Here is a 24,030-nt window from a genome sequence, read left to right as displayed (position 1 = left end):
TTGCACTGTATGTCTATTAAGAAAAAATTGGTATATGTTTATAACACATCATAGAAGATCATGGAAGGGTGCAGTAACCGAAAAATATTCAGTGTCATTTCCAGGGATTTAACATCATGGCACTCAATCAACTTTATTTCCTCAGAAACTTGGATGCTGAGAAACTTACAATAACAACAAGATATGAAGAAACAAACAAATAAATAAACAAACGCAAATGGAAGGATATTTTAAAGAAAGTTGGTTCGGCATTTTTTTTGCCTATTATCTTGCTTGAATGGACACATTTAATATAAATATCAAACATTCAGTTAACATCATATGGCACAATTATTGTCATTTATTTAAATTATTTGCATGTCGATGACCTGGAATAAAATAATAATGCTAACTTTCTCTTTCAGTGTTGTCTTCAGTCTTCCTCCCATTTTAAACACAATGTCTGTTATTTGTTTGTGTCTCATCTAATAATTGATTCATTATTTTCTTCTCAGACATACTGTGCTCCTCCCTGCAGGATGGTCTTGTTTCTCTACATAGCACCACTGACTTGCAACACTCTAAATGTTTTGACACAATTACAGCATCACAGCTTGATGACAAGCAGTGTGTGCTGTGAGTTTGCCCTCCCATCTAAACCCAAAGCTGAAACAGACCGCCTATTTTATCAATCAAACCCCTGAGTCAATAGAACATCATGTCAGAAAAAGTACTGCCGATGAGTCTGTCTAGAAGCCCCACCAAATGCTTGATGGGAGGGAATAGCCACAAACACGCAGAAATGAAATTAATAAAAATACAAATATTTTGTGAATCAAACTGTTGCTTTTGAGAAGCAAGAATGCTGGTCAAATGTGAAAGATGGAAGTAAAGGTAATTACTCCTATCTAAATACATGCAACTAAAAGTTAGCCATGACACAATGCTCAGAAATATTAGTTTCAACAATTTAGTATCCTTGAAACTTAAAACGGCATCAAACACAACGCTGTGCATAACAAGGTAGCACCTGCACCTCAGACGAAGGTGCTTTAGAATCTTGGTGTTGGTCCTATACAAACAAGGCCGTGTCTGCATGGGCATCACATGAAGAGCATGCACAATGTATCTATTAAGTGGGATCGAGGCATGCATAGACTCGGAAAGATCTGAATGACAGGCTGAGAATATAGACCATAGAAATAGAGGCCAAGAACATTTGTTCCTCAGTCCCAATGAGAGGCATGATCACAAGTTGTTCAGAACAAATACTGTGGGAGTTCAAATTCACGACTGACATGCAGCTAATAGCCAATTCACGCATAAAACACTCACCTGTCGGCGCAGGTCCCTGGTCTTCTTTGTCATCTTATCAATGGCTGAGTTCAATGGGTCACCTTTCTCTTTCCGGCCAGTCTGTGAATGGTAACAAAAGTGTCAGGGTAACACAGTGAAAGAACATGCTGGTATAATCATTTATTTTTCCGTCACTAACTTTCAAATATTGAACTTTTTAGTTTGATGTGATTCAATCTAAGTGTATGAGGGTTATGCAGTACACTAGATTGGCAATTACAAAAAAAATGTCTTGACAGAAGATGTTTGGATGTGCACTGTGATGACATTCCTGAAATTGATTGGAGTGAGTGGAAGCGAGTCTCAAACTGCTTGGTATGTTGTCATCATTCAAGTTGCCTGTCTGGCCAGTAGCAATTTAGTTAATGCCCCTATGAGCTGCTCATCCTGGCACCGCCAAATCATGCTGGTGGGCTTGAAGAGGTAGTTGACTAACATGTGCTTCTTGTGATAAATGTAGAGTCACCAGCTGCTCCTTCTGACTACAGGGAGTAGTACTGAGAGAACGTTTGCCATTTAAGATTCCCCAACTCTCCAGCAATCACCAGAGCATGAATACACAAACATCACGTTGTAAAGAGGACTTGAAACAAGTAACTAAGACTTAAAACTCATTATGAAACAGCCTATTGAGGAAATAAATCAAGTGAGAAGCAGAGTCATTTTGTCTTAAGCTTATTTAGAAACTTCTTTTGAAACCAGGGAGCCCGCTACTTGCAATTTGACTAAAGATAAAATACAAAATAAATCACTTTTCAGTGTTGGCAGTTCTCTCAACTTTAAATCATGTCCATGGCTAAGTTTCCTAATTTCTCTGAAAAGGTGCAAATATTTATCTTACCGTTTAGAAAGAAGCACAAACAACAATAGGAAACAACCTGATTGTTCACTTTACTTTGGGAAGTATTGATATTATATGATATACATGGTTATTTAGGAAAATACTATTACACATATGGTCATGTTTTGGGTTGAAACCATCTGTTCCTTGCAAAAATATGCAAAGTAGGAGATGAGTTGAATTAACAATCACCAACAGCAATACCAGAGCTGGAAAGAAGTAAAGGCATTGGGAAAATGCTGGAGTGTATTCCTTCAAGCTGATGAATACCACACTTACTAATGAACTGCTACCCCTCCCATGGGCACACTCAATGAACACTAAGGTGAGGTGCTACAACACATTCAGTTTAAGGGTCTAGAATTAATGTTTTTGTTAATTAACAATTGTCAATGTTGACAAATGGAAGTGAGGCTTCTCTCCGTGTCTCTTGTTTCTGCATGGCTTGGATGATTTTGTTTCCTGAATTTCAGAAACCAACAAAGGAAAAAAAAGAAGGGAACAAATCTACTAATTCAAAATCTTTATATAATTGTGGCTTCTTTGAAAGATATATTTTTGCAAAATAGAAGGAAACAAAATGACTAACAGTCATACCAGCCTTTCTTTGAGAACTGGACAGCGCTGCAGAACAACATGACTTTACATAAGGGGGGAGTATTTAGTTGTGATCCTGTTTAATGAGGCACGCCATGTCTTTTGACATGTGCTGTTTCACTACTGTCCTGCCATTTAGATAATTGGGTGAAACTGAATTTCATACCCACGTGTCACAATGTACTAATTGTGACCTTATCCAACGGCCAACTCAAACCATAGTTACACTGACTACCATCTTCACTACCTTGGTCACTACCAGTTTATAAAATTACTAGTTTAGCTTTAGCTTTAAACTACTACTACTGTACATTCGGCTTGTCCCGTGAGGGGTCCCCACAGCAAACCAAACTTCGCAACTTCACCCTGTCCTTTGCATCGTCCTCCCCAACACCAGCCACTCTTATGTCCTCCCTCACTACGTCCATGTATCTTCTCCTGGGTCGTCCTCTAGTCCTGTTCCCTGGCAGTTCCATCCTCAGCATTCCTTCTACCGATATAGTCCCTGTCTCCCCTCTGAACATGTCCAAACCATCGAAGTATGGCCTCTCTGACCTTGTCTCCAAAACTTATAACCTTCACTGTCCCCTCTTATTGTCTAATTTCTAATCCTATCCAACCTGCCCACTCCCAAGGAGAACCTCAGCATCTTCATCTCTAGCTCCACCTCTTGTCTTTTCATCCTTTAGCTTTGAACGTGTATGATAATATACAGAGAAAGGAGAGGAGATGGGGAGCTGCTACTGTAAACTCAGGCCAACAACACAGCGATGCTGAACTTTGTGTTGTATTGCTGTCGTTTAGTTAGCAACACATTTAAAACAGGTCCAGAAACAGGTCTGCATACTTCTTTTTCTTCACCTGTATTGCACAAAGACTCCTCACATTTATTTCCTGTTAGTCACACTCCAAGCTGAATATGTGCTTAAATATGAGCGCATGCTCACGTTTGCAAGATCATTGACATGAAAGTGCTGCTCAAACAGCCTGCAGCCATAAAATCAGACACGACACCATTCCCCCTATAGCGTATCACCGATTTGCCCTTGGCCAACGATCATATAGCTTGAGTTCTCTATGGATTTTAAACATTAGCAATGGGCCATTTGTCTCCTTTCTCATATTACAGTTAATCACGCCCTCTTCTAACAGCAATCACATGATCTTCTTTTTTTTCTATTTTTGCAGAGCAAACAGAAAGATGCAGAAAGAGAATTCATTACGTAAAAAACAACACACCTTTGTTCTCATTGCTTTATTATATTTGCATTGCAATTCTGTAAAATGCAGGAATATTACTTGAGTTTGTTGCTGATTTGCATGTATTCTACTTCATTTCACTGTGTCCCACACATTCGTATAAGCACTGACAGACCGATGTGCGTGCATAAACTAAGTTCTATACGAAAGCATCTGACACGACAGCACGAGTCATGTACTGCCTAAAGAGCCTAATGTGTCATCATGGCACCAGAGGGATGCAGGATTAAAGATGCTCACTGCCAAAAATGAAAAGGGGGTATAAGTGGAAAATCTCCGAGGACACATATTCATACATGTTTATGTATTATTCACAATCTTAACTGAATTGAGAGAAAAAGGAAAATGGTCAGGCTCTCCATGACCATCAATTAAATAGTCATACCATAGACGAAGTAGACAGAATAATGAACAAAACTGTGTTGTGTGTGCGTGTATTAATTTTTCTTTCTACAGCTATTTCTGCATCTTAGTCAATGCAACAAAAGGTTAGTATTCTGCTTAAAGTGACAGCTCAAAGGTCCATGCATCCATCCTTCATGCAAACAAGAATGTGCTACTCATGTTGAATTTTACGCAACACACAAGATTTCCAATTAAAACTACTACGCATGATTCCCCCCATAATAAACTTGAGAAACAAGAGAGTCTGCAATGGTGAATCATATGTTAATCAATGCGTCAGGCTCATTCAGCCAGCATCAGTCAAAACTGTGGCATGTCCATATTTGACTGCTCATGCATGTGTGTCTGAACGACAATGTGAGAGCAAGTCACATTATTGCATTTATATGTTTACAGTGTTTATCTTGGAAACTAGTTGACAGGTGTGTCCTGTGTGTGTTCGTGTGTACAATTGTTGTCAACAATTTGAATCCATCAAAAGCTTAACAAAACTGTTGGCTGTCTCCCATAATGCCACATTTTTCTACAGCCACATAATGGAACGTGCATGTCGTTTTTTGGGTTTGTTTATTTTTTCTGGTAAATCGAAGTCCCTGTGTTTTGCTGACAATTCTCAACCATCCTTATCCGTCATTATCCATCCCCTCGTGTGTACACATTCATTCAAAGTTGGGGGGAGGAAGATAAGAGGAGGGTGTCCAAAAAATAAGAATATGGTGTGTGGGCTAATGGAGGAAATTGCTGGTGTATGGAGTATACTTGTGAAACGGCTAAGGATCCTGGTCATGTTCACTCATTTAGGCCGTCCGGATGCACATTGTGTAATTTAGTTGTGCACTGCAGCACAACTGGCTTTGTTGCATTTATCACCTTAAAACACACGTAAGGCTGGTGTCAGAAAAAATGTGGCCCTTGTTTTCAGGTATATTGTCTTTTCTTTTTCCCCTTATTTTTAACCCAAAAAAATAGATGCCAGGGCTCAAATATAAGAATTCAACAAAACGTTAAAATGGTAAGATAATGCTGAAACGAATGGACAATGAAAAAGTAAGGATTGAATCTGGTGATTCAGAGGCCATAACATGGCAAATCAAAAGAATGGGTAGATTAACCAGAGAGAAAAAAAAGTGGGTAGATGGTTGTGGGAGGGTATATGAGGCATTCAGCCACGGTGTGGCAGAGCGCCATTGCGTTAAATGACATCAATTCGGGCTCCTCGTCAATTCAATTAGGCAGAAGTGAGTAGTACAATTACTGTCCAATGTGTTAAAACCATCTGCAGCAGGCTTAAAGGGGATGGAGAGCTGATAACATGGGGGTGAGGACATAACTTTGTATAAGCAAGCTTGGGTTGCATGTCGGTCAGTTTAGCAACAGATAATAGGTAGCCAGATCCTTGTCACGATAAGTGTCATTCTCTCAACTGTTGTACTAACGATGTGCCAATGTGACGTGCTTTGATTACGTGGGACTTAAAGGGGTGCAGTGTTGGATTTGAGTGTGTTTGATTAAAGGACACTGAAAGATGAAAACACAGAGCAATGCACATGGATGTCACAAAATATTTCATGAGTGGTACTAATTTGATTGTTGTTAAGAGCCACATAATACAGAAAGCGATGTCATATCATAATCTCTTCATAGCCATAGTGCAGGCACAAGTCAGTGCTTAAGCAAACAAGAACAGACATGGCAGTATACAATGCTGTATAATGGTGGGAGATAAAGCTGGCTGAATAATGTTTTGCATGGTCAAAGGTTTAGGCAACTAAAATTTAGGGGTAGATGGAAACATGTTTATTTTGTTTTTCACTCCATCTGCTGATCCAGTGTCATGACGGAAGCCTGTCCAGCCAACAGCATGCATACAACCTGCATATTCAGTCTAATGGATGAGTGTTGGAGAGTAGATTATCGAGTAAACAGAAGGTAATTAGTTCATGATAGATGATGATGTGCGAGCGCATTTTCACTTTTGACTTCCCTCTCTCGACGGCAATGCCGTTTGTTTCTCTCCTTCATTGTAGGGATTTTGGTGAAGCTTGACCTTTATTTGTGTTTTACGAGATGAAAGTACTGCAAATACACAATAAGTACTACATTATACATACGATTCTGGATGACAGCAACTGAGCACAATTTTCACAATTGGCCTCCCAGGCCTTTACATGTATTTGGTTATTTTTGTGCTTCGAAACATCTACTTCAAAAAGGTATTCAAATGATATTCCATCAGACTGTCTTTTTCTATCATGAAGTTCCAAAACAATTCATGACATCGCGCAGTAATTCTCTTGTAAATTCTGGAAACTTAATAAGATTTGTTTTTTTTCCTACCAAAGGCCAATGCTTCACAACTATTAAAATTCTGCAGTGGAAAAAATCAAGGGTTTCTGCTGCCATGCACTGCTCATATGGGGTCTTCTCTCTTCAGGCCTGGCCATCTCCTGTATGTTAGTCAATGCTGCCCAGAAAGACAGCCTGAGGAGATGGGGTGCCCTCTGACACTAACTCGCTTATCTTTGATGGTCGATGCCTTCTGCTTGCTTCTCTCATTACACAAGCTCATGTTTCGAATGCGAGTCTGTCACTGACTATTAACATCTGTGGTCAAGCAGACTGTGGGTGAGAAGAAGCATCAGGCTTTTCATCAGGGACATTAGAAATCACAAAGGAGCCATGTATTGAAGACGGCATGAACACAAACTTAAGGATGAGCATCCTGAGTGAATGGATATGAGTTTAATTGTTAGATTGATGCAGTGCAATGTGGAATTATCCACAGTATTTCAGCGAAATGTTTGTATACAGGTGTTCATCAACTTACGACCTATGCGACTCGGGACTGTTCGACTTTATGCCTCATATGTTTTTTTTTTGTTTGTTTTACTGTTTACAAGGTGTTTTTACGACATACTGGAAAGCAAGCAAGCAAATCGAGTGTACAACAGTTTCTGTGGTCTTACCCACCATGTCTACTGAGAGGAAATCGTTTCTTTCTGCTCCAATATTTTTCGGATCGTGAGGCAGCATAATATACATGTTATAATATACAGTAATTTAACATGGGGCGACCTAATCAGCATATGACAAAACCCTCGGAACCAATTGCCGTGGTAAGTTGATGACCCCCTGTATTGAAAATGCACTAGCACTCATATAGATGGCATGAACAAATAGTTCATGAGTCACAACTGAACCAAAAACGTTGCAGTGTTACATTTCTCAGATGTTCCACAGATATTAACATACTGTTATCTTCAGATTTTGTTTGGTGCAAGGGTTTGGAACAAATATACATTACCCAGTTGAGCTAGAAATCCTGATAGAAATTGATTGCTTTATGCCAAGTGCTTAAAATAGTGATCAATTCAACAAACGCACAAATAAAAATCTAACTGAAAAAGCAAAGATAAAATAAAATAATAAAGAGTGGATGCCCACAAACCGGAGAGCACTGCACAGAGAGGCGCTGGAAAAAAACAGTTTAGCCATAAACAGAATTGAAGACCGTTGTAAAGCAAGGAAAGAGTTGATGTACTTCTTGCTGTGCTCTTTATTTGATTGCCAGATACCAGCAGATGATATTACCCAGACTGATATATAATAGAAACACAGGTTCCGGGGATGGCAAGTGGTGTGTGGGTATGCAATATAATATAATGGATTAATCTTTCATAACCTCAGCCAAGGTGTTGAATTCTCAGACTTAAGATTCAAGAACGTCTACAAAAATGAACTTCTCAGAGAGGGAGGTCGGCAACATCATATAGACTTTATCTACCAAAACAGCCAGACCGAGCCTTTAAGGGGCCCTAAGCAGTATTTGATTTGGAACCCCATTATCACTATAATCAATGCCTGATCATTTGCAGCCTGTAAAACAAACACTTATAGAAACAATTTTATTAGTAGTATCTATGTTGCTTATATTCATGCAAATCTCAGCCTGACATGGTTTTTACTGATCTTGTAAACCTGTAAAAAAACAGGTTTACAAGATCAGTTTGTAGTTCAGTTTGTAGTTACATGCAATGGCACATCAAGCAGCAATGCAGAGGTTTAAGAATATAAGGCTAGAGAGAAGGAGAAGGGTTGAATTTTAAGTCTGCTGGGCAGAAAGCCAAGGTTTTAGGTGCATAATTTCAGGAGAATCAGAAAAGGAGTGAGGGGGAAATGTCTGGTTATCAGACAGAAAGAGAGAGAGCAGGGGAAGAAAAAGACTGGTCCTGCAGCAGCAGTATGGGAAGCCAGAGCAATGCTGCCTGCGGCCTCCCTGAACTGAATAGCAAGTAGTTTTGAGGGAGGAACTGAAGAAAGGGCAGCAGGAGAAAAGAGAAGCAAGTGAGGAGAAGGCTGAGAATAGGTTAGAGACGGTTAAAAAAAATAAGGGAGTGGTGTCATATCTGTGAAAGCAGGACATTGGTGTAGACAAAAAACAAAACAAAACAGTGAGTCAGTGGGGTGAGGAGACGATTTGAGTATCATTGATGTACTTTTGTTTTGCAGCAGAGTTGAATAATACAATTTACCTTACACACTGAATTGCCGATAGATAAACATGGCCTGTCATTGACTGAAAAAGAGTAATGCTTCAATATAAGTCAAAAGCTACTGCAGAACACCTTTACCAGGGACTAGCGTCCGTCTGAAGGACATGACCCCACTTGATCATTTTCACTATTTTACATCATGTTTCACTCATCTGTAGTGGATCAGACCAAACAGCAGCAGTTAAAGGGTCTTCAGGCATGACATTGGACAGAAAATAGATTCACATGGATAGTAAGAGATTCAAGCCTAAATCTGGATGAAAAAATAAACAAAAAAATCTCCATGACACCTCTTAACTAAGCTAGTATCGAACTCACAGCCAGAGCCACATTGAGTTCGCAAATTGGTTAGTAAGGTTAGATTTAGGGATGGGTTTTATTCATTGTGCAAGTCGCACTGATCACAGATTAAGGTTGTTTGGGAAGAGGAAAATAAACCTGGCCTCAAGTCAATGATGTGCATAGGCAGCAGTGGGTCATACAAAAACATGCTACTGACAGCATGATATCACAATCGTAACTACTGCCTACTCCAACTAAGCCCATGTTAGACAGCCCCTGCATAGACACACAGCACAAATATACTGTATAAAGCCAGACAAGAGTATCCTCCGTTGCTCTACTGACCAAAATAGAACAACTTCAAATACTGCTGGAGCTGAGTGAACTGGTGAAATGATTATGTCTCCCACTATAATTTAATTTTGGGCTTTATAATTCTAGCCACACAGCAGCTCGAATCATAAATACAAGTTGTTGCTGCGATTAGTTATGACCAATAAAGTACAGAAAGCCACAGCATATCTGGACATGATGCAAATGCACAGTATGACAAGGGATCAGGGGATGCGACTCACTGTTATGGTAGGCGTTTGGGGATTGATGTCATTTCAAAGGATATCTATTCTATTCCTTAAGCTGACTTATAAAATGTGTTTTTACAATAGCCATAACTGTTACAGACTGACTGGTATTTTCAGAAAATGATGTGTAGCCATCACCCTTGAAAACTGGCCATCATTTATCAAATACGTATGAGAAGCTGCACATATTTGAGCACCGAAATATTTTACATTTGATTTATTAAACTGTCTTTGAGTATCTAGAAGATTTGATCAAACTGATGAATTGACTCAGCTGTAGAAACAGGGACATGCTGCAACAGTCCTTCATTTACGTATGCCAGTCCCTAATTTATGCACGTTTGGGAATTCTTGGCCTATTAAAAGGGATGTTTATTGCAGCAGACTTGCCATATGCTAAGTGGCAAGAGAATATAGGCATAGTCTTTGATAATCAGCAAAGGAATCCACATCTGCTTCATCAAGATCTTTCCAGTGCTTCTATGCAGGTTTTCATAGAGAGTGCATACATCTGTAGTTATATGTAATGGCTTAGTGCCACTAATTCAAAATGTTTCCCCAAATGCATGATTAGAAATCTGTGGATATAATTAGATGAAATACTAACAATGGAAAATGAAGTACAGGTATTGTAGAAAGTGCAGTGGATCTTGAAATGGTCATTGCCTTTGACAACCTCTCACTACTTAATACAATCATCACTGCAATGCCCCCCCTCCCTCCCCTCCCCCCCAAGGAAGACAGGGCATAGAGTCAGGGAGCTAGGGCTAACCAGCTTTGATGCACTCCTGGTTCATCCAGTCCAGTCACAGGAAAATGGATTGGATGAAAAAGTCCATTTAGAAACTGTTGTGCATTCTTCTTACAGAAGCCTGGCTCAATCACGCAATCTTAGACCAAGCTATTGCACTCAACGGGTGGGCTGGTTCCATGTTATCAGAATGCAATGCTGCAGTAAGACAAGGGGAGGTGGACTGCAGCAATGGTTTTAGAATGATGGTGATTGGAGCTAAAACTTCAAATGTCAAGATGATGAATTTGTCTTGTCTATTTTAAAATACAAACCTTTAACAGCACTGTCTTGATTCCACTGATATTATATGTTTCTGCAGACTCCATTTAGATGATAATCAATGCACTACAATACTAGACAAATACTCAGAAAGCGCAGCCGAGCAGCTCATTCCCCATCTAATTGGATTTACTCCATCCACATGGTGATCTGGATCATCATCAAAAGGTTCTAAATTGTTCTTGGCATCTTTATACACCAACCATGAAAAGTAAAAGTTAATTGGTGTTGATGTGTATTTTAAACTTATTTTTTAATCTGTAAATGGGGTTTTCAATGTTAAAACTGAATATTTTTTCCTGACCTCATTCTGGATCAGATCCAGAAGAGATTTTGCTAGCTAGATAATATCGGACCCCTTTATGACTGTGATTTATGGTGAGTGAATTGAATGCATATTTTACAAGATATGAGTTGTTGAAAAAGTCTCCATTATAAGTCAATGGAAGAAATCTGGATTTTTTGCCCAGTATCCAGCTTCAGATTTTTCTTTCATCAACATCCATCTAGCCATAGTTTCGTAATCCTGCTAACAAACAGACAAACGTCATAAAAAAACATAATCTCTTTGATGGAGGTAATTATTATTTTCAGAATAGTTTATATTGTCTTAATTTAACTGTATATTTGAGCCATCCAAAGCTGATAGTTCTTTATGTAGTTTAAAACATAGAAGATAAACATTTATTTTAAAATAAATTAACTGCATTCCATGATATGAAATCACCATCAACAGGTGAGCAATAAATGTTGCCTTTGTGATTCATATTATCAGTGCTGAGAACTGTGTAATTGGTCATTTATTTAGTGGCAACACAATTTGTTATGGACACTGTGCAATACTAAAACGTGACAATTCTGTATGCCATATATATATATATACATATATATTATATATACATATATATCTGAATACTGTGTGACTGTTCTCCAAGCAAAGGTGACAAATAATATATGGCCCACTGACCATCACAGAATTTAGGCATATCATTCCACCATAAGTAATGTATAACACAATGGATGGGGTTTTACTTCACAAAATAAATTAATAATTAAATGGATTCTGAAGGAAATACATTTCAACTTTGGGGTATCAGAAGGAAGATGAAGCATGACCCTCCGGTGGCCAGCCTTATTTTCAATGATGTGACAGGGTCAGGTCTCTGCTGAGATTTATCATTTTAATTATGCATGCCCCATCTGGTGGACAAGGCTCTGGCGGAGGTGGGCAGCTGCATGAGACAGTATCTGATTGAAGAATGGCACAATGAATAACGTCATTCCACTGTATCTTAGTCACTTAAATAGTGTTGCTCGTCGTAAATTTAACAAGTGCTTTGTCCTCCAGATTAAAAGTATAAAACAACACTTGCAAGCCCTTGACAAATGAAGATCATATTGCAAAAACATCTGGCCAGATAAACCCTCGCAAAATACTTTTGCACTGCAACAGTCACTCATTGGCTGGACTTAGATTAGAATGTCCTCCCCTTGTTTGCATAGGATTGAAGCAAAGGACCCATTAGGGATTAATAAAACAGAATAACCCCATAAAAGTGTTGCGTGGAGATTCCCTCTGTGATCACAAATAACGTTCCCCTTTAGTACTGAATTCCAGGCATCTAATAAGATATTTGTGCACATTCCTGAAATAAAGAAAGTTAGAAAGCTAACAGTACAAACATGTTCTCCATTTCAAATAGACTGAAAATTACTTCAGTAATAAACCAGGAGAGTATTTGGTAGATCATACTGTATCTCCCACCTTTCAATTAAATTAAATCCTAATCCAGATCACACAAGTTCTTCCTGCTTTCTCAGCCCCTTTATCCATATTCATGTCAGATTTTGGTGAATTTTCCTTTCCCATTTTCTCATCCCTCATACCAAGTTTCATGAAAATCCATCAAGCCACAGACACAGGTAAACACTCTCAGTGAATTCAATCTGTGTTTCTACTGTCTACTATCCTGTTGCTGTCTGACACAACATTAGCTAATACCTGTAAATCAAAATGAACTGTGGAACTATACAACCTTGGACTTTTGTTTGATTTCCACAGTATCCTCTATTTTATTTCCCCCTATATAAAATATAACCTGAAACCTATACTAGTAAATAGAATAAAGATGGCACTCTATGATGAAAATAAGTTGTTTTGTACTCAATGCAGCGACAAATGGGTGTTTTTGTATGCTTGCTATAAATGCCATGGAAGTTAACAGAATGACTGAATTGCACTTCCATGCGGATTGCTTCTTATGCTGCTTGGAACATGGTCACTATATTCAAGAAAATAAAAATGTATACAATTATTGTGTTTGTTTCCATAATCATCTTTATCCTTCGCAAGAAAAAAATTGGAGCTAAATTTATCATTTAAAATACTGTCTGTAGAAAAAAAGAATATAACAACACATCCTGCTGTGCTGCCAAAGTCCATGTTCACCCAATAAAAACATGACGGCTTCACCTGAATGACCCATGATCCCATTTTTCCACACATCTATAAACAAATTCAGTCTATCCCAGCTGACTTTGGGTGGGAGGCAGGTTGCAGCCTGGACAAGTTGCCAGTTCACCACTAATTGACACAATCAAACTGAGACATTAGTAGAGGAGAAAGAGTCCGCCGGTGAGTGACACACTCTGCGACACTAAATTCGCCACAGGGAGGATTCTGCCCTTTAGCCTTTGCGCAAGAACTTTTCCCATTAAACTGTTTGTTAAACATTCTGCCACATGATATAAATAGCATTAACTACAGGACGATGCTATCTCTGAATATTTTAGGCATGGTGATACATGACTGAGTTTAATCACATAAAAAGAGTAATGGGAAGGAAATTCAGAAGATAACCACACATCAGTCAAAATCAGAGGGCCATTTTGTGTGCTGCTATAGCTAATTGATCATGCTGGAAACATGTTCATATGTGTGTGAAATGTGAACCCTAACTATGAGGGAACCAAGCAATGGAAACCTACAATGAAAGCAAAACAAATCCAAGCACATAATCAGCGCATGTGCATTTATATAACATTTAATTCATTTAATTTATTTATTTTTATATTTGTAAGCGAACACATACGCAAACACGCATGCGAGAGAGACAAAAAACAAACAAAAAACAAAACCAACGAATCATGCAACTCTCTTTGCCCGAATAGGTATATTACTATCATGAAGCAGCACTTAATGCTTTACGTGTGACACACAAGCATATTTGTTTGATTACAAATGTCCTTCGCTGTACTGCTCTTCAATATTAGGTTTATTAGGTTGATTACAAGTAGTGCGAAATAAACTATAATGGTTGTGGATCTACCTAATGACCTATTTAGAGTTCTAGTTTTTCTACCTTACCTTGCATTAAGGAGATGGGGCAAGAAGTAATTTTCATCCTCAAGTGTTTCAGTATTTTGCATCAGGGGCTCCTCTGTTCCCTTTGTATTACCCTGCCCAACACGAGAGGGGCAACTGGACACATGCAGAGCGTAGATGTTTCTTTGGTTCAAGCTGAAGCAGTAGGCCAGACTTTCAAATGGTCTATCAAATGTGGAGTCATGCTGCTCCAGAGATCTAGGGTTTGAAACTAGGCTTGGTGGCTCCCAGTGGGATTTCTGCATCATTTGACAGCAGAACAATGTTCTTTTGGCACCCAGTGCAGAGCACCAACACACACAAAAAATGCATCATGTAAATGTGATTGAGGCAAAAACCATACATGTGAAAGTCACACATAAAAGCCTAAATCTGTATCAAAGAATGGATGTTGAAGGCAGCTGTAAACTTCTACCAGTCATGTAGTCGGTGAAGTTCTGTGATCATCTGTCTGTATAAAAGCATGACCACTTATTAATTAGAGTTCATCACTTGCCTTCAAATTCTTTTTGCCCTTTCCTACCGTTGCCCTACATCAATCTTGCTTTAACTTTAAACTTTTAACATGGCGTAGAGGGACAACTTCTCTTCAAACTTGCATTAGAATAGCAGGAGTTGTCAGTGCTAGAAACTGATGTTTCTTAAATGCAAACACCCACCTGGTGTGTTTGAAAGCAAAATGAAACAAATGAAACAAAATGTTAATGAGGGAGAAAGAAAAGGACAACAAGACAAAGGGAGGCATAAAGAAAAACAGGAAACTTATTTACATGATATGGAACAACATGCCTGAATGGTTCCAACAATAATATAAACTTTGAAGTATGAGAAACAGCGAAAGACACCAATCAATGAAACAGGTGACAAAGAAGAAATTCCTGATAAAAATAAATATCCTTGGTTTTACATATGAACTGTGAAGTAATTTGTAGGTTATGATAAATAACAAATAATTTAGGGCTAGAGATTATTGATAATTTTACCTTTTTGTTTATGGATTCCGACATGTGAGACACGTAAAAAAAACCTGAATGACAACTCAATGACATGCAGTAGTAGTATAGAAATGAAACCCTACTACCCGGTAATCTGATGTTCAGTTCACTCTGTTCAAAATGCTAGAAAAATGGCTTAAAGAAACATTGTGGCAAGACAAAATGAAAAACGAGCCTTTTCGAGGACTAAATGTGACTTTGTGAGCTTTTATCATCATTAAAATAATAATACATCTGCTCTTGTTTGCTAGCCGATAATTTGCATAATTTATGTGTCTTATCAGGTTCTGGTGCTTGCTTTGAAGACGGCTGTGACATATAAATATGTGGCTATCCAGTACATACTCTCCAGAATGTAGGTAGTGATGAATTATTAGAATGCATCATCATCAAAATGAAAAATATTTTTCTTCTTTTCTGCCCTTCATTACACATTGTGATGCTGATGTATCGCCTTCTAGCAGGTTTGGATTTGAAAGCATGAAACCATGTAAGGCTAACTTAGCTCTGTTGAGATGTTTTATCAACAAGAAAAACATTGAAAGACCCCCAAACTGGGTGAATGGCTCCAACAGATACCAAGAACAATGACATATTATATATATATATATATGATTATTATTATATGATATGCTCATTGGTGTGATCCAAGTGTTTCATCAACACACACACAGGGACACACTTTCACTCACACTTGTGCTGACCTTGACTTGAACACAGAAAGCCAAAGCTCTTAAAGACTTAAAACTGATGGTCTGGATACTCTCATCTCCTGTTCGCTGTGTCAAGTCATTATAGTGCACCAAGTCATTAACTGATGGCGTAGTCATCCATTTCAGATAAGAGGGAATATAGCAAAGGCAGATATGATTTCAACTTCAGAGTTCTTCATCATCATTTTTGTTTTTGTTCAATAGCTGCTGTTACACCTTCAATGGTAACTTCAGTAATTGTAAACTAAAAACTAAATCAGGATTAATTAAGATTTACTGGCATTCAATCTGTATGCATTCATTTTGTAGGTTTGATTAATTGCTTTTCACTGTCCAACTGTACTTGGGTTGACCTGAAGGATTTACGCATTGTCCATTAAACAAAACGTATTTATTTATTTTGGCTCTAAACCCAAGTGATCCTCTTAACTCTTCTAAAAAGTCCTCAATCAGCAAACATGCTATGATTTCAAAGAGGGAAAAAGATCAGGTGCTTTGAAACTTGGCTGATATGGAGAATGTAAGGCCTTGTCACAGCTCATTGTCTTTGAAAATTAAACGGAAAAAGATGGCAAGGCTAGGAGTGGTTCCAGAGAAGTGCAAAGCTTTGTATGAATAACATTTAGGTTATAGCATTATGCTAATATTATGTGGCAAGCAATTACATCTGTATTCAGGAAGGAGAGCCCGGGCGTAATTGACAGTGACATAGAGGGCCTGGATACAGGACAGTTTGATCAAATGAAAAATGTCATACTTTAGACTTGATTTACTACTACTTTAGTCCTGTTAGACTGGAGGATGATATAGGCAAAGAAAAACGCACAGCAGAAAGTCATACTTCAAATCTTTAGACAAACTAATATGAGCATATAAACTGCATCGTCATTAATTACTTTTGAGTGTTGTGTGGATTTCATTGTGAAATTGAGAGGGAATGTGTATTTTAATATAATAAATTATTCCTTTTGTTTTTCAAGATGAGGTCCATAATTATTATTATTAAGCATGCAAACAGTTATCTGCTTCAGGGAACCAACTAATAAATGGCACTCTTTGTGGAAGGCGTCTCATTGGACGCAGGTTATAGTGAAACACTGAAATCTGAAAACCGGTTTCTCACAGCAATGTCAAAAGAGGCAGGAATTGCATGGCCCGATTCATTACTGTCAGAGAGAGAGAGGGAGAGAGAGAGAGAGAGAGAGAGAAAAGGGTTTTCATTAAAGCTCCAGATTTAAGCCCAGCCCATTCTGAATATGTAAACATCTCAGGCAGAGAGAAAAAAACTGCAAGATAAAAGTGAGGTGGGGAGAGAGAGAGAGAGAGAGGTTGGGAGCAACATGAGAAAGTGAGCGAGCGAGCGATCAAGGGAAAACGAGCTAGAGAGGGAGGGAAAGAGATCGAGCACTCTAAATTGTGAGTGGCTTACGACACTCAGTGAACAGAAGGTGCTCCTGCATGCACTGTCAGCGCGCTGCTCTGCTGCAAGGGATTGTGCGCTCCTCTGCTTCCCTCTACATTTGCCACCCCTGCCTGCCTGCCTACCAGCACCAGTCTTCAGCAGCCTCTTCCAGCTGGCTGAGAAAACACCCGGAGGGCACGGAGCGAGAGCAAACTGCGAACTACAGTGGATGAAAGCTGCTTCTTTAACCAAGATGCGCCACTGAGAGGACACGGAATACTATTACGTACGGAATGGGCTCACCTCTTTAAATCTTTTTTTTTCCCTTTGCATCCGTCACTGAAAGCATGATTACCCGCTTGAATGGATTTAAACCTTACAAGTCAGTGATTACTTCCAGAGATGGACGGTAATAAATGGTGGCAGATCTGCTGAAACTTAAGCAGAAAGGTGGGGAGAAAAGAGTAAGATAGATATTCAAAAAAATAATTGTACTTGGTCTTTTCTCTCTCTGTCTCCTCTTCCCTCTGATCATTGCAGCAGAGGACTGCGGACAAGCAAAAGAGACAGCGCTCATGCATGCAGACAGGGGAACTTGCACTTCCGACCATCTCGCTGAAAGCTACTTGGATTCCATCTCTTTCTGGCTCTTTCACTTGAAGAGAACTAAGACATTGTAAGCCTGCCAAGGATCTGGTGTCCACTGAAAAGAGAGAAGGAGGGGGGACTTGTATCACAGTGGGGTCTTTTTTAGATTCACACATAATTAAGTGTTGGGGCACAAAGCGAGATGCTGAATGGAGATTGTCAGCTTTTGGATAGGGGTGAGTAGGAATCTTTTCAAATACGATCGATCAATGAAGACAATCTGATTTTTCTATTTTTTTTTTTAGCCCCTCCTCTCTCTGTGCACTACTTGATACCTTTCACATGCAACGTGACTTTGTCCAGTGCCTTTTAGGCAAGGATTTGACAAGAATTAAAAGAATATAAAATGTATATACTTGTATGTATTCTCTATACATACAAAATACAAAAACAGAACAGAACAAATCAGTTAAATGCAATGTGCTAAACATGATGTGATAAATATAAAAATAATATCCAGAGCGGTTCAATGGACATTTTCTCAGTTGCATCCCTGGATATTTATGCTAATGGATTTCCTTCTAATTGGACTGTACTTAAAGTGGCCACTGAAGAAGCCCCCTGTGTTGGTACTGTGTTTATTGGGCATTTTTCTAAGAACAGTTCCCTTGGTAGAGAGCGCTTGTCCAAGGCTGTGCCGCTGTGACAGCAAGCTGCTGTACTGCGAGGGGCTCAACCTTACAGACATTCCTCGCAATCTAAGCAGTGCCATGGGCCTCTCCATGAGAGAGAACAACTTGACTGAGCTACGGGAAGGCCAACTGACTGGTCTTTCACAGCTAACCTGGCTCTACCTAGATCACAACAACATCGACATTGTAGAGGAGGGAGCATTTGACAGGTTAAGAAGGGTCAAGGAGCTGGACCTTAGCAGCAACCGAATTGAGAGTTTGCCAAATGGCACCTTTAGGCCCCTCCCAAACCTGCGCATATTGGACCTCTCATACAACAGGCTGCAGGCATTAGAGCCAGACCTCTTCCATGGCCTTAGAAAGCTCAACAATTTGCATTTGCGCTACAACGCTCTAAAATTTGTGCCAGTGCGGATTTTTCAAGACTGCCGAAGCATGCAGTTTCTGGACCTGGGGTACAATCAACTGCAGAGTCTTGCAAGAAACTCCTTTGCTGGCCTCTTCAAATTGACTGAGTTGCATCTTGAGCACAACGAGCTAGTTAAAGTCAACCTAGCCCATTTCCCTCGCCTGATCTCTTTACGTACTTTGTACATGCACAACAATCATGCCACGATTGTTGTCAACACACTGGACTGGACATGGCATTTTTTAGAGAAGATTGACCTGTCAGCCAATGAAATTGAGTACATCGAACCACATGTTTTTGAGAGTGCACCCAACCTTAAGGTGCTGATGCTTGACTCAAATCGACTCACCTTTGTAGATCAGCATATCCTGGACTCATGGTCATCGCTGGAAAGCATTACCTTGGCAGGGAATGATTGGGAGTGCAGTCGCAATGTGTGTGCCTTGGCCTCTTGGCTGAGTGCCTTCAGAGGCCAACGTGACAATGCCCTGCTGTGTTCAAGCCCCGACACTGCACAGGGTGAGGATGTGTTGGATGCTGTCTACGCTTTTCAGTTATGTGAGGATCCACCAATGGAAGCAACAACAGGCCTGTATGCCTCTACAAGGGACCTAGCCCTAGGAGGTTCTGTTTTCCTGGGCCCGTTTACTCCCAACCCATATGAAGGTGAGGGTAGCGAGGTGATCACCAGTTCCTTCACTGTCACCGTAGGGCATGATGACTTGGAGAGCACCATGCAGATCCACAAGGTGGTAACGGGAACCATGGCACTAATTTTTTCCTTTCTCATACTGGTGCTCATGCTATATGTTGCATGGAAGTGTTTCCCAGCAGGAGTAAGACACGTGAGGCAGTGTTTCAGCAATCAACGGCGTAAACAGAAGCAAAAGCAAAGCATGCAGCAGATGGCTGCAATTTCTGCACCGGAATACTATGTTGACTATAAACCTAACCACATTGAGGGAGCTCTGGTCATCATCAATGAATATGGCTCTTGCACTTGCCAACAGCAACCTTCTCGGGAATGTGAGGTGTGACCTTACTTTGTGAGTACGTCTTTACCTGTGATTATCTGGATATACAGTAAATACCTTTTCGGATACACTGGGTAGGAGGGGATATTGCGTGGAGAAAAAAAAGAACTAAAAAAACCTAGATCTTTGGGAAACCTTTTACACAGAATCTCACTGTGATGTGGACAGATTGTGCTTCATGCGGCTGACTATTTCATGATGGATTTACTGCTTCTGCTATTTACTGCTGATTCAAGGCCACAGGACATCAGGGGCCTCGGACCCTCGGACGTGTTCATGTCCTACAAAAAACAGAGACTAATGCATTTTGGGCAGTGAAACTTTTCTCTTATGTGGATATTTGAGCTTTAATGTGTCTTTGTATTTTAGAACATTTAATTATTGTTTGAAAATAAACTGGGGACAAGCTGGAAGGAGAGGAACAAACCATTTGTATCATAAACAAAATATTTGACAAGCATTTAAAAAAAGATTATATATATATATATATAAACATGTTTCAGATCATCCAAATGTAAAAATAAAGGTCTGTGTAAAATATGTTAAAAGAAGAAATGCAAGTGCAAACAAAAATGATACAAGATAATCTATTTCTTTTGTAAACTACAAAAAATGTTTAAATAAATAAATTGCTATTCACAGTAAACTCATTTTTACGTGAGAAGCTGTCAGAAAGAATGAATGACTTCTTCGTCTTAGTGCTCGTGGACTGAGAGCAATGTCTCTGCAGTGTATCGAACCAAAAAAAGAAGCTGAAATGCTAAATAATATAATATAAAAGGGGCAGAGGAACATCTACATATCATCCCCATTGTAAAATACATGGTCTGAGTTTTAGCTCTGTTTTAATTATCATATCTGTTGTGTTATTATTCACTGTGTAGGCTTGCTATTGGTGTAGTTACTTTCCCGTTTCCCATTGCCTAGCTGAGACTGCATTTATATCATCTACTACATTTTCATTGGTCATATTTTCATATTATTATGTCACCATTTGTATGCCAACCAAGACAAAAATGTGTCAAAGTCTAAAGCTATGTCTCTCATTGCGTTAAACATTTTTACTTCCACAGAGGAGCAAGGCATCCTTTCATAGAGTCAAGCACACTAAACAAGATCATTGAAACCATGCATACGTAAATTAAATTAAAATGTCAGATTGTATCAGATTCATCAAAGGAATTATCCAGCAGCTTAAATGCAGATTTGCACATACAATATGCTTCACTGTGTATTCTCATGTGATGTAAAATGTTTGTTGGATGCAAGGCCATTTTAACGTGTGTATATATATCCTTCTTCCTCTGGTGTTCATTGTATAAATTAATGTGCACTGACAGATGTTGTGTTTCCTGGGTTGTTTCACATGAACAGTATGTTGTATGAGAGGGTTGTGGGGCAGTGAGATGGAGGTGGAGAATCACAACAACTGCAGAAATAAGGAACAGACTGCTCTCTAGTGTGTATTCTTATACTATGGCTGCATTTTACCTATTGTCCATCATTACTCTGCAAATGTTCACAGCAGCAGTAACACCAATATATTGAAATTGCAGCAGCTTTTCTGACAAAAAATAATAATCAGTGCATCAGTTTGCATCATTTTTGTGTTATTTTGCGATAAATTACGATAATGTTTACAACTTGTAAGTCAGCAGGAATAAAATAAATGTGTTACGAACTCACTGACAGTCATTACGTAATCCATAAGGGTAAAATGTTATCATCAAACAATCATCAACTTTGTTAGTTCACTGGGTGTGAACAATATGCAACAAAGGCTCAGACGCACAGGTAAGATTTCAATCTCAGAGAATAACAGATGTTTTGATGACATTTAAAGTGGTTGAGTTTGCTGTGGGTGATGCAGAGCCTGGAGGTCTGTCCTGCCTGAGAAGAATGCCAAAGGACCCTGAATACTGTGTCTAGAGAGTTTTGTTGAATTTGAGGATTATTTAAATCAAGGCTCAATGCCAGTTAGAAATATTACAAAATATGTAGTTGAAAATAATAGCAAATGGTAAAACAGTAATATTTTTAAATATATTGTAGATATATTGTAGAGATTAGACAAAATTGTAATATATATTAAAAAATATATTTAAAATTAAATTAAATTAAAATAAAAATATTTATTACATATTACATTTGTGCTAATTCTTAGAATCATTGAATTGTCAAATCCCAGAGGTACAGACCAAGTGAACCATGACCTCTACGTATCAAATTATGTTTTATTTTCTCTGCAGCTCATCAGATTTCTTGCAGTCAATATCTCATCACAAACTAATCATCCATTAATATGGAGGAGACATGCTTGATATTTAGTGTTTTGGTATTTGAGTGGACTAAATGTAAGTATTTGTTCATTCTTCAATAATCCATGGGATATTAGCCCTCCTGTTATCCTTGGATTGACACCAAGGATACAATGTGTTAGTAGTATTTGACGATAACAGGAGGGGTTAAGTATGTTTTTCTTACTTTGCCATACATGATTTTAAAACCAATAAAATATATATATATAAAAAAATGCTTCAAAATGACTGCATACATTTTAGATTTGGTTGCATTTTAAAAACCGTTCCTGTTGATCACTTTGTTTAGCAAGTTTGTCATCACACACAATTCAAGCTGAATGGCGTTGGTTCACATTTTTTTTTTAACTTTAGTATTTTTGACAGTGAAGCAACAACTTATAAGGACTTGATGACTTTAATGACTGCCGAAATTGAGTATGATGAATGCAGCTACAACATGGATAATAAGCTGCAAAATAATGTAATGATTTTTGGTAATCAAGATTCTAACAAAAACATCATATATACTCCAAGGACAAAAATACAAGGACATATTTTGGGGACTGATAATGGCTTTGAGCGGCCATGTTGCATTTACGATCCATTTGTTTGTTTCCGGGACAAAATAAATCCCACCATGACAGCATAGCTGTTCATAATGTGCTATATAACATGAATATGAAAATATACATGTTACATGTTATAAACATGACACTGATGGGTATATTTCAGGTAGTTCGCTTTACTTCTATAATTATTGAATGATGCCTGGTGTAGAAGCCAACACTGGCACCACTGCTGACTTCAATTCAATCTTTTCTTGAACAAGCAATCAGGGCAAAAGGTGTTGGAGATTGGTTCTGATTATTTTAAAAGCTTTGGGTCTAGAGGCCTAATGTCAAAGTAGTTTATACTCATCACTATCAATATGTACATTAATTTAATGTATTCTCTCTCTCTCTGTTTCACTCCCTCTCTCTGAGTAAATGTGGAGGAAAAACACTAATTCATCAGGCACACAATAGATAAAATATCTGGTTGACTAAGCCTTAGCTGATAATTCCCAGAGGGGAATGGGGAATATGTGCCCTCACACAGCATGCATTATGCTTTACCTTGATTAATAATGCGCACTAAAAATCAATATATTTGAGTGGTAACTAAAATGATCTTTGTTATAAGAAATATATTTACCTATCCCTCACAGTTTCAAGTATAAACTGATGAGCGTGACATGTTTTATTTATTAAAATATTTATAGTTGATTAGACGATTTGTGGTTGAAAATGTGACCCAGCCTTACATAGATCAATCTTCTGTCCACGAACAAAAGAGAGAGGATGGATCTGTTTTTTTAAGGCAGTTGAGCACGACCATGTGATCTGCAGACTTGCAGCTTATTACACCAAACATGCTAACAGATCAGAATCTATTATTTCCTAGCTTTATGTATACACATGCAAGTACACCATTGTGCATAGCAAAAAGTACAGTGGTACCTCTACTTACGAATTTAATCCGTTCTGGGAGTAGCTTCGTAACGTGAAAACTTCGTAAGTAGAGACGCATTTTGAATGTAAATGCAC

At 38.6% G+C, this 24,030-nt stretch overlaps 2 protein-coding genes across 2 annotated transcripts in view; one reads left to right on the top strand and one right to left on the bottom strand.

Moving 5' to 3' along the window:
- LOC137912782 (catenin alpha-2) overlaps positions 1-24,030 on the bottom strand; it is a 148,108-nt gene that overhangs the window by 44,710 nt on the left and 79,368 nt on the right. The window contains exon 7 of the mRNA XM_068756919.1: positions 1,315-1,395. Coding sequence (XP_068613020.1) covers positions 1,315-1,395 — 81 coding nt within the window. The remainder of the gene's footprint in view (positions 1-1,314; positions 1,396-24,030) is intronic.
- LOC137912807 (leucine-rich repeat transmembrane neuronal protein 1-like) lies at positions 18,573-20,147 on the top strand. The gene has a single exon (XM_068756947.1). It carries the CDS (start codon positions 18,573-18,575, stop codon positions 20,145-20,147), a length of 1,575 nt encoding a protein of 524 aa, XP_068613048.1.

This window comes from Brachionichthys hirsutus, unplaced genomic scaffold (genome assembly GCF_040956055.1).
Source record: "Brachionichthys hirsutus isolate HB-005 unplaced genomic scaffold, CSIRO-AGI_Bhir_v1 contig_247, whole genome shotgun sequence".
NCBI classification, from domain to species: domain Eukaryota; kingdom Metazoa; phylum Chordata; class Actinopteri; order Lophiiformes; family Brachionichthyidae; genus Brachionichthys; species Brachionichthys hirsutus.
The sequence above is the reverse complement of the archived record's forward strand: the minus strand, read 5'-3'. Positions and strand labels throughout refer to the sequence as shown.

Excerpts from the sequence above, each read along its gene's own strand:
- LOC137912807 (XM_068756947.1), top strand. The coding sequence starts at position 18,573 with ATGCTAATGGATTTCCTTCTAATTGGACTGTACTTAAAGTGGCCACTG.